This window comes from Corapipo altera, unplaced genomic scaffold, assembly GCF_003945725.1.
Source record: "Corapipo altera isolate COAL_440 unplaced genomic scaffold, ASM394572v1 63, whole genome shotgun sequence".
NCBI lineage: Eukaryota > Metazoa > Chordata > Aves > Passeriformes > Pipridae > Corapipo > Corapipo altera.
Window position 1 is genome coordinate 2,577,553 of NW_020884928.1, and position 12,017 is coordinate 2,589,569.

General features: G+C 36.4%; 1 protein-coding gene across 3 annotated transcripts in view; it reads left to right on the forward strand.

Moving 5' to 3' along the window:
• The window catches only part of NEBL (nebulette), a 251,586-nt gene that overhangs the window by 195,277 nt on the left and 44,292 nt on the right, over positions 1 to 12,017 (forward strand). Inside the window, exons 10-16 of one of the 3 annotated variants that reach the window (XM_027658661.1) lie at positions 999 to 1,106; positions 2,040 to 2,150; positions 4,823 to 4,933; positions 6,722 to 6,832; positions 7,512 to 7,622; positions 7,869 to 7,979; positions 8,479 to 8,583. The exons of the other annotated variants lie outside the window; for them this stretch is intronic. Of the exons in view, the coding sequence (XP_027514462.1) occupies positions 999 to 1,106; positions 2,040 to 2,150; positions 4,823 to 4,933; positions 6,722 to 6,832; positions 7,512 to 7,622; positions 7,869 to 7,979; positions 8,479 to 8,583 (768 nt within the window). The remainder of the gene's footprint in view (positions 1 to 998; positions 1,107 to 2,039; positions 2,151 to 4,822; positions 4,934 to 6,721; positions 6,833 to 7,511; positions 7,623 to 7,868; positions 7,980 to 8,478; positions 8,584 to 12,017) is intronic. 3 annotated transcript variants of the gene reach the window in all.

The following is a 12,017-nucleotide window of genomic DNA, read 5'->3' on the forward strand; positions in this document are numbered from 1 at the left end:
AAATGAGTCACAAAACTGCATGGCAGATTACAGTGATGTACAGTGCATAGTCAATCAGAAGCACCCCATGAGAAGAGAGGAGAGTGTTTTTGCAGGACCCAAACCTAATGCAGAAGCCTGACAGGGAAAGAGAAATTCAGACATCACTGTTTTTGAAGAGAAAAATAAATTAAAATGACATTACTCTTTATGAATATAATATTTTGATTTGTAGCTATTTGCTTTCTTTTAAGGCTTGTGTAGAACACTCCATCATACCGCACAATGATTGTTTGAGATAAGTAATGTGTTTGCCTGCCTTAATCAAAAGAGCGTGAATGAATGAGTTCAGAAGGCTTCTCCAGGTTTCCAAACAGAGTGTATTTGCTTTGCGAGTTAGCATAAAGTCATAAGTTGATGTCTTAACCCTGTGTCCTTCGTTGTGATTTTACTGCTAGCTTTAAGGTCATGGTCCCTGGTAGCTGTGAGGGGAATGTTGGTGCAAGATCGGACCCTACTGAGGCATTAGTTTTCCTTCCCTTCTCCCTCCCACAGGTACAAACAAAAATGCATTTGAGAGTGGTGCTCCTGAACCTGAAGCAAAGACCTGTGGGGCCTGACTGTGAAACAAAATTTTGTTGTTGTTACAGTAAATGTGTTGTTTTATGGGAAACATGGCAGGGGATCCTTGTTAAAAAGCTGCCAGCTGTTCAGACATAGGTCATTTGGCCAAAATCATGCAATTAGTTTAAGGATTGTGATTGATGCTTCTCACTCCTGCTGTCTTCAAAGCTCACAATTGTTAGGTTTGACAATTTGAAGAAAAGGAATAAATGACTCCAGAAAACAAATTACCTTATCTAGCTGCCCTGTTTCTTCAACAGGTTAAATTTGGGAGGAGTCTTCCAACTCAAAACTTCTAAGGAGTGTGGCTAAGACAGGATTTGTCTTTTGCTGAGGCAAGCAATCAGATCTCACATTCTGTCAGCTGCTAACAGACTTTATTTTAATTTTCCTAGGTCAAGTACAAAGAGAATTATGAAAAATCTAAAGGCAGATCAATGCTGGAGTTTGTGGATACACCAATGTATCAAGTTTCAAAAGAGGCTCAAAAAATGCAAAGTGAGGTCAGTAAAAATGTGTGTCTGAAGAAGTAAAAGTTAGATCAACAGAGAAGTTAGCAGACATCTTGTACTCAAGAAAGTGTATGAAGCAGAGTGTAAATTTAGGATATGGTAGAATTATACTGCGTAGTTATCTCTGCTATTCTGTAACTCAGTTCTTCCTTCAAATTTGTTTTTTTCTCAAAAGGTCATTGGTGCTAACACTAGACAGAGGTTGTCTGTAGCATCATCTAATTGAGAAGAAGCTCGAGGTCATCTAGATCAGAGATTACTAATTTTTTAACTTTTCCCTTTAATTCTGTCATTAGTGAGGGATGGTTCTCACATGTGAGTAAGTGAAGCCACAGAACCCAGACCAACCCCATGCCTTAACTGAAACGTGCTCCTCAGCAGTGGGGAAGGACTGTTCCAGAACAGCACTGGCTGTCCTATGTCAGGCCATACTTTTCTCACTTTTTAAAAAAAACTTCAAATGATGGAGATTTTGTGACCTCCCAGACAATCTAGTCCAGTGCTTCACCATCCATCCTGAGCAAGAGTATTTTCCTGTGTCCCCCATGCTGCAGTTTGATTCCATTACTTTTGCTGTGTCATGGAAAACAGATGACCTCATCCTCTTGGTAGAAACTTTAATGAGTTTCAGACCATTACCTTGTGTGCCATTTGTCTTCTCTTTTCCCTACCAAGCAAACTGTTTCTTTCATAATTAAAGTTCAACATTCTCTTTGGAAATACCATGCACATATTTTTGTCTAGATTGTCTCTGTCTTGTATAGCTAACCTAGATAATGAAATGAGTAATGAAGTTACTTATTAGTGTGATGACTAATTTATGACATGGTTAATTTCTGGGTCTGTTTACAGTGTTCTTTCTGAAATATGCTTGGAATTGTGTATGTATGTATGTACCACTAATTATTGGTTTTGCTTCAACAGAAAATGTATCGCAAAGATTTTGAAGAAGGGATCAAGGGAAGACCCTCACTGGATTTAGACAAGACCCCAGAGTTCTTGCATATAAAGCAAGTCACTAACCTTCTGAAAGAGGTAAAGGATTTTTTGCTGTTGTTAAGTTGTAACTGAGCAATAAGCAGCATCACTACGAGCTACTGTGTGCTGAATAGCTTAAAGTTAACTAGCTGAATACAGGTCACTTCATGAATAAGAATTGCTTCACATCAATTTGTATGAATAGTTGTGTAGTAAGTAAATTATAAGGCTCAACACACCTGAACCAGAAAAATAGAGGTTTTAGATAGATGAAGGGGTGTAAAGGAGGATTTCTGTTGGCATCCAGATGGCAGTTTTTCCTTTTGAGTTATTATTTCACATTTATGATAGTCTGTTGTGGTTATATGGATGCCTTGAGCTGTGTATGGTCACTTTTAACTAAGTTAATTGAAATAATTACCTATCATGCATGTTATGGATGAAAATAACAAAGACCAAAATTCCATAATATAGTTGTGATATTACATAATTTGCTTTAAGCACATTTTGTTAGATGGTACAGGCTTTCTATATGCCCTCTGTTTCTTTAAGATTTGTCAGATGTTCTCAGTTGTACATGTCACTACAAATGAAATAATTTTTTTCCATAACTGAGAATCCTTTTATCTTTAGTTTTTTTATATTGTTATTCAGAATAGGTTTCATGTTAGGTTTTGAGTATTGGTTGGTTCTGTAGATTACGGTTACTATTTGACCAAATTTAGAAGAGCTAGAACTGCTAGAAGAGAAGAGCAGAGCTGATAGATATCCTCCCTTTGAATCTGGGAGCCAACAGTACCTTGTTTGTATTTATTGTTTTAAGAACTGATTTTTTTTTGCCCAAACAAATAAAGGTGCTAGAATTAAAAACCCTTGAACCTTGTTCCTTTCCTTGCTGTTTATACAACTTATCCCAGTCTGCTAAACTTCATATGGATAAAGAAAAAAATTTCTTTTCAGATTTGTTTTATTATTCATCCTCTAATAAATAATTTATTCTGATAAGCCTGGCTGTCAGGTAAGCAAGTCTCAAGCTGGGTCTAGTTTGTGCAGTACCATTCTGTGCGTACATCTCATGTATGCCTACTCACTAGGGAAAAATGCAAATGTTGTCATTTTGTTTAATCTGCTTGCTGAATGCTCACAGAAGTCGTTATTGCAGGCATAGTTGTAATGTGCTATAAATGTTCATGTTTGAAAATTTTGATGTAGCTTCTCTCCATAGTGCTGTATGCATTAAGATATTCCCTAATTCTTAACTCCTCAAGTTTTATGACTCATTACTTAGGGAATAAACCATGCTTGTAAGCCAAAGGGGAAGAATATGAGAAAATGGGAATGATATTTTAATGCAAAACTGCATGAATTTTGTATGGTTTTATATCCATATTCAAGGAATATATTCCAAACCCAAAGATTGCACAGGTCAAATTAATTATTATCTTTCACAATTCAGCAAAATTATGTATTTCTTCATAGTCAAGGATGTAGCTGAGTATCTTTGCATTAAGGTTCATAATAAACTTTAAATAGATAATGCATGGAACAAGAAGAAGTTACTGAAAAATGAATCAGTTTTTAAATCGCTTCTTATTCCCCCCCCCCCCCCCCCCAAGTGTCAGCTATGTTCCAGCTTATTCTGTTGCCTTCCCACTGTAGATAATTCTGTACATATTTCCTATTTTGTAACAACACGAACTTTCTTCTCTGGAACCACATTCACAACTCCTTCAGAAGAGACAGATGAATTAAATAGTTCTAAATTAAAAGAAGTTGTTTCCTGCTTGTTGTGGGACATGCTTGTGATGACAAAAGAAGCTTCTTTAAAAATACCTGTTTTCCTTTTATTTAAATAAAGAGCTTATGGAAGATAAAGGTGCGCACTGCTACTTATGAAATTTAATACATAATTAGGAGTATTAGTTCATGTCTGTGTAAATCCTTCTGATATATATTTTCTTCAATGTTCTTCTAGTTTCTTTGCTTAAAAAAGCCTAATCCTCACCTGGAGATGGAGCAATTAAAAATCCTTACAAAACTTAAAGACCTTGAACTTCAGTAGGCTTACATCAGCTCTTTAGGACCTGGGAAGAGTAAAAACAACCAAATGTCTGTGGGCAGGTTCTGGTGTACTTTGAATTTTATATTGAACATTTGAGTACTCTGGAGGCTGCGGCTGCTGAATGCTGATAGATCATATCAGTGCAGTGTCTAAAAGGCACAGGAGTGATATGGTAGGAATATTGCTTCTACATTATAATTTGTCAAGCAGTTGTTTTAACAGGTCCTAGTGTGTTGTTCAGGGAATCCATCCTGATTGGGGTGCCATTATTGGAACAGAGGTAAAAACTGCAGCACAGCATATATTGATCTGCAGAAAGAAAATGCTACTGCAGTAAAAATGTCTGTCCGAAGACAGTCAAGGCCCCTAAACAGTGTGCTAGTTCTGTATAGGGAGGGCTGGTTTTCAAGAGCACAACAAAATATATGATGACTTTAAAATTTTTTCACTTTTTCAGTGTTGTACCTTTCGATTTCACAACCTCCAATTCTATTTTAACTCTGAAATCTGTACTACAGCTAATTCATATTTCATAGAAATTTCAAAGAGACCCTTCAGACATTTAATAAGTGGCATTTCTTTTCAAGATCTTGCACCAATATTAAGTGGAGAAACCTCTTTCACAATTTTTTCTTTTTTTTTTTTTTCTTTTTTTTTTAATCCTTAGAAAGAATATCGAAAAGATTTGGAAGAAGGGATGAAAGGAAAAGGAATGACAGTGTTTGAAGATACACCAGATTTGATTAGAGTGAAAAATGCTGCTCAGATACTAAATGAGGTATGTTATGCTAGTTAAGGTTATTAATGTCACAGAGGGTTCACCTTTTACATTAAACTCAGTGGAGAAGATTAAATTTTTTTAAAAATTTTTACATAATCTACAATGAAATACATAAGTATTGAAACTAAGGCTATTTCTGTTTTGCTTTAAAAATATAGTAAAGCTCTGGATAAAAATCAACTCAGGACAAATATTTCAGATTTCAGATTTTCAGGCAATTAAAAGGTTAAAGGAAATTGTTAGTGGGGTCAATGGATACAGCATTTAGAACTGTGCTGTTTAGAACAGATTTGTCTGTTTAGAACAGGCTTTCTGAATGCATGAGTTCCTCAGGGTGGTCTTCCAAAGACTGTCTCTGGGAAGCAGCAGAAGGGTTGGAGGGTGTGGGGAGGGAAGAGGGAAGACTAAGCTCATGCTGCACGTTATGCCTTTGGGCATTTTATATTCATTTTATACACACACGAGTGTGTGTGTGTATATGTATGTGTATATTTATATATATATATATATGTTTATTTGCACACATATACATACTTAGCCATAAAAGCCAGAGGGGATGACATGCATAGGACCAATCTGACCACTGTAAAGAAGTGCAGGAATATATAGCTGTAACTGCCAGGATTATCTTTCCCTTGGTGTTTTACACAATATGAAGCTTGGAGGAAACATCTACCATCCTACTGCTGCAGAGAGGAATTGAGGGATGATGTCTTCCCACAGGTTAACTTACACTTTTTCAAAAGACTATGGTTTGCAAAGTAAAGAGTTGTTTTATCACATTTATGTCCATATCAGAATGAGATAGAGATGGAAGACTGAAAATCTTTTTGCTTTTGTTCTTGTAAGTGATCAGACTATTGCATCGAGTAGAAAAATATTCTCCTTCTTTTTTTAACTAATGCACAACCTAAAAAATAATTATCAAACAAGAAAATTAAGGAAAATTTTATAATTATATGTATTTATTTTGAAAAAAAAAGGTTTCCACAGGCAGAGATGAACTAGAATAGAAAAAGAGTGATTACTACTGTAGTAATAGGAATAGCACTGGCTAAGAACATTTTTTTAAATAAAAAAGGGTAATTATTGTATACAATATTTCAGTATTACATTTTAATATATTTTGCTGATGAATAAGGAATATATCCTTGCTTGTATAAGATGAAGATGAAATATTCATTTTGTTTTCAAGTTATTGGTTATTTATAATTTATGTTGTGAGGAAAAAGGAGCAATCACAGATGAGTACTGCTACTTGCCTAATGGCTATGGTTCAGGAAAGACCTATTAAATGAATAAATTACAACTTCCTGCTCTGGAAGTTCACTGGAAGCAATTCTGTATGGTATTAAATTTCTAACATGTAGTCTTTTCATAAATAAAATATTTTCTTAAAAGAAAATGTGTTTCAATTAGGCTGGCATCAAGTACCAGCTTATTACACTATGTTCTGCAGAGCTAAACTCCCCCTTTACTTTAGAGGATAATTGTAGCAAGCTGTATGGACTGATTTCCTCCCACCCTCTGCCACATTAAAATTTCAGTGGTAGAGATTTGTACAGTTAGTGAATACCTTCTAAAAGTTTTCCTCCTGTAGTTTGTTATGGTTTTTTTTCTGACAACAGCTTACCAAGAGTCTTGAGAGTTGTGGCCCTTAATCTGGGAGTTTTGTTTGACTCTAAATCCTAAATTTCAATCTCTTTTGCAAAAAAAAAATAAAAATAAATCTACCTTTAACTCTCTGGATACTGTGAATATAATGTATAAGTTTTATCTTCACAGAAACAATACAAGAAGGACCTAGAAACTGAAATTAAAGGGAAGGGCATGGAAGTTGGTCCAGATACCCCTGAGATAAGACGAGCCAAGAAAGCTTCAGAAATTGCAAGTATGGTCAGTACTGTACCTGGTCCAAGCTTTCCATTTGACAGCATGCAACAAATTATTGTTGTTGAGAATTCCAGGTGTTGACCAATCTAGGCAGTAGCGATACCACAGATTTCACCAAATAGCTGATTTGTCGAAATGCACGGAGTCTGAAAGTTGCATAATCAGCATGTGAGAGAAAGTTAAGACTTCCAAGAACTTTGATTTTCCGTCATCTTTTGCAGCTTGCTCTTGTTCCTCATGAGTTATGCCTGGCCTGGGGTGTGTTCGATTGCTGTGGGCTCTTCTGCTTTTAGGTTGAAATAACTACTTATTTAGTTAGGGCCAAATGATAGAAGGAGTTAGAGAGATGCTAAAACCTCATGACCCCAGTCTTCCAAAGCATGGCAGAGGGAAGAAAATCTCATCTTACTTTTGTCTGTGATTGCAGCTGCTAAAAGTGGAAAGACAGATAGATGTGAAAGGTTACATCAGAGCTGAAGTGAGTAGTCTCTTAAAAGAATTTTTTAGCCTGTCAGCAGCTACAGTGTGGGTGTCACATGGATAGATTCTACAAAACTAGTACTGTTGAATCAATACTTATTAGGTGTTTTGTGAATGCTGCTCAGTGGAATTACACAGATTAAATTGGGAAAAAAATTAAGAATTTGACTGTCAGATGTATTTCCAATGCTATTATTTTCAGAAAGAATACAAGAAAGACTTGGAGAATGAAATTAAAGGAAAGGGAATGGAAGTGAGCGCAGATACCCTTGATATACAACGAGCCAAAAAAGCTTCTGAAATTGTCAGCCAGGTGAGTACACAATTAATCGCTTTAAGATTACTTTGGAAGTAAAACACAATGAAATGTTAAAAACATAAAATCTTCTTGAACATTCTTACGCTAAAAGATGTAAGCAGTGCACAAAAAAATAATTAAAGAAATTGAAGAGATTTTTTTTGAAGTCTGACCAGTACTATCAGAATAGCTTTGAAGACAGCATGTATGGAGAATTGTGGTATTAGTTATAGGGTTTTTTCTCTTTTATTTCTTCTTCAGAAAGGATATAAAAAGGATCTAGAGACTGAAATTATAGGAAAAGGAATGCAAGTTGGTCTATGTACTCCAAAAATACAATGGGTCAAAAGGGCTTCAGAAATAGCAATCCAGGTAGACATGGTCAAAGGCTGAATGTTTTAATTCTGTATAACATTGAGTGCTTGACATACATTGCTCAAAATACTTCTTCTGTAGCTCTGTAGAGGCTTTCATACCTGTACTAAATTAATTTACATGTAGTAAAATGTCTTAACTATCTGACTCTCATTTTTATCTAGGCCTGTTATACCATGACAATTGAATTTACTTGTTTACATCTACCTGTAGTTCTTTTTACACTACCTAATGATATGTTACATATATCCTGACAGTAAAGAGAAAATATATATGAGGATATATATATATTATATATATGTATATTATATATTTTTAGTGTGGGGGACAGTGTTGGGTGTCCCGCACAGGCAATGGTAACAACATCATGGAGGAGAAAGTTGAAATAAATACTGGACAGGGATGAGGAGACTCATCAGCAATAGGCATCTTTTGTTGTACTTTTGATATCCTCAGCCCCAAAGAAAGAAATAGATATTTAAAAATTATTTTTCAGAAAATGTACAAAGATGAAGCGGAAAAGATGCTCTGTAACTATTCTACTGTCCCTGACACTCCTGAGATGGAGAGGATAAGAAATACTCAGAAAAACATCAGTTCAGTGAGTAATAGTGCTTCTCTCTTTGCTTGTAACTTTTCAGATATTTTTCATTTTAAATAGGCTCTCTTGTACCACAACATGAAATAAGGAACTTATGAATAAATGTCCTTTGTGCCATTTGCATAATTTTCCTGGCAAAAGCTGTATCACTCATTTCTTTCAGTTAAAAAATACTCAGCTTTTCTAGGTGTGACACTATTATTTTGAATTTCTAAACTACTTATACTACCTTGCCAAGCCACAGTTATTTTTAAATGAAGATTTTTTTTTTCTTTTTCCATCAAGCCCCAGGAAGTACTTTATTTAAAAGGGAAAAAAAATCTAAGGCTTCTTAATGTGTATATAAGATTTTTCATCTGTTTTCTATCATATGTACTGTACATCAAGATATGGTTATAAAATTAGAACAGATTGGGTTTCATGAATATATATATCTAATGATTTTATGTTGCACTGGGTATATTTTTAAATTTTATGGTAGATTTAAGTTTCAGTATATCTCTAAATATAAATTATGAGCTTACATTTCTAAAATTGCCCAGTTTGGGATGTATTACGTTCCACTTCCTTTTTGGGCCCATTAATTCTGCTGTTTGTAATTCTGCCTTTGCTTGTAATATAACAGAGAAGAGGAGTAAATCTAGCTTCCAGAACAAAAGACCAGTTAGTGGCTGCTTTTTATGACAAAGTAATACTAATAAAACCAATGATTTGAGGGAAAGGAATATAGGTTACTTAAATATTTTAGTATTATGTGACACAGATGTTGTTCTTTAACTTAGAGATATCTGCAGCTTCTCCAGCTCTCAGAAGTATGAGCTCAGTTAGTTTCTCTCAGAACTGTTTGCCTGCAGCTATCCTGTACAGCTGTGGCATCAGCAGGGGAGTAAGAGCCTGCCAGGAAAGCAGAGAAGATAACTGTTTGAGGCTTCTCTAGGTGGTGGTCACTCCTGTAATGTCTTCCTACTCTTTTTCTTCCTTTGGATGAGGACAGCTGAAAGCTACATCTTTCACAGAATCACAGAATATGCTAAGTTGGAAGGGACCCACAATGATCATCGAGTCCATCTCCTGGCCCTGTACAGGACCATCCCCAAGAGTCACACCATGTACCTGAGAGTATCATCCAAACACTTCCTGAACTCTGTCAGGCTTGGTGCTCTGACCACTTCCCTGGGGAGCCTGTTCCAGTGCCCAGCCATCCTCTGAGTGAAGAACCTCTTTCTAATATACTTCCCCTGACACAAGTTCAGGCCATTCCCTTGGGTTTTGTCACTGGTCACCACAGAGAAGAGGTCAGTGCCTGCCCCTCCTCTTCCCCTCAGAAGGAAGTTGTAACTGCAATGAGGTCTCCCCTCAGTGTCCTCTTCTCCAGGCTGAACAGACCAAATGCCCTCAGCTGATCCTCACACAGCTTCCCCTCAAGGCCCTTCACCATCTTCATTACCCTCCTTTGGACACTCTCTAGTAGCTTAATATCTGTCTTATATTGTGGTGCCCAAAACTGCACGCAGTTTTCAAGGTGAGGCCACACCAGTGCAGAGCAGAATGGGACAATCCCCTCCCTCAACCAGCTGGCGATGCTTTGCCTGATGCCCCCCAGGACAGGGTTGGCCCTCCTGGCTGCCAGGGCACTGCAGACTCCCAGTCAGCTTTCTGTCTACCAGGAGCCCCAGGTCCGTTTCTGTGGCTGCTTTCTGCTAGAAGCTCTTGACAGGCCCACTGACCCCATTTTGTTTCTTGCGATCTGCTGCCTCCTGATTTTGAATGGTGCTCTGCTGCATGGTGTGATGGTGATTGTCACCATTTCTTATATCACTGGCATCCTAACATGCTACACTGAAACTCCCTGTAACAGAGGGGATCCAAGCAAGCCTCTATGATCTGCTTTCCTGACTGCTCCAGCCTTTGATAGCTTTTGATGAATTCTTCAAATGGAAGACCTTGGTGGGTCTGGTAGTGGGGACTCGCTGACAGTTAGGTACCAGGCATGTAATAACCTTTCACTACTTAAGCCTTGACAAGCTCCTGATGCATCTGAAACCCTTGCAGCCCTTTAAGGCCAGTTTGAGCCTTCAGTGCCAAGGCTGACAATTATACTCTTTGTTAGTGTACTAGATAATATAAAATGTTTTGTCTTCGAGGTGATTTTTATTTGCTTTATTTTGTGATTGTCCATTTTCTGTTTCTGAACTGGATCCTCCAATGTAGGAAAGCAGTTTATAGCTGTGATTGAATTACCTTTTTTTTTTCTCTTTCTCTGTGTCTTAATCTTCCATCATTCTATTGCAGTTTAGATTATAAAGGTAGTTTACTTTTTAGCGAGTTAAGATATAACTGGGAGCAGCCTTAATATAAAAAAAAAATTATGGCAGTCTTCTGATTTTTGGATTTTGTCTCAAATATTTTCCCGCCTTAAGGGACACAAAAAGTGACTAGCTCTGCAGGTAAGATCATTGCTGCTTTTAGCTCACTAGCTCATTTGGCAGATGATTTACAACAGGATATTTACTTCCCAGTCATCTCTTTCATAGAAAAATTCCTGTCTCCAACATATTTTACCAATCCCTACTTGGTAGAAAAGTTCAGTCCATGACATAAATCTTTCTACCTGACATGTTGTTGCAGAAGAACTTTCATGTTCATACTCATAAACTGTCTCTGTTCTCACATGGTAAAAAAAATTCTAAATTGTTAAAGTTTTCTGAATATTTAAAATTTAGTTGTGGACATTCACTCTCCTCCAGAATATTTGGCAGTAGTATTCACCCTAGGTTACAGAGGACTTCCACAAAGCAGGAGAAATGAATCAAGAATGATGTTTTTATTGTTTAAAGTTTATTGATAGGAAAAGTTAAATAAATCTTGGTTTAAGAAAAGTAGAAATACTCAATGGCAGAGATTTATTTTATGAACTCCAGGATCAGACTTGTTTTTTACACTACCAGCCTGGAAACACTTACTGGAATGGCAACAACTGTGACACCAAATACTGAAATTCAAGTAAAATTTCTTTAGGAGTTTTGCAGCATGAACTGGTGCTCCATGGTTATTTAAACTGTAGCCACACTTGGAATCTGTGGAGGAGTTATTTACTGTCTCTTTCAGTAACTTTGAATGATTGATTTTACTGATGCAGTTTGTGTTTTATCCTTTACTGAAACAATTGAAATAAACAACATGTGTATCTGAAATATAGAGGAGAATTATATAAACAGCATGTGCATCTTTTCAGAAGGGAGCTTTGCTTTTAGATGCAGTCCTCAGCTTTCTGACTTGAACCCACAAATGAAAAATTGTGTGACTTGGATTGTAGCTCTGGTTGTTTGGGTTATTTTATCATGAATATGACAATATTTTCTAGTTTGTGAAATTAGAAATAATAGTAATATCTGTTCACTTCTCACAGTATTTTAAGATCTGAAGATTAAAAA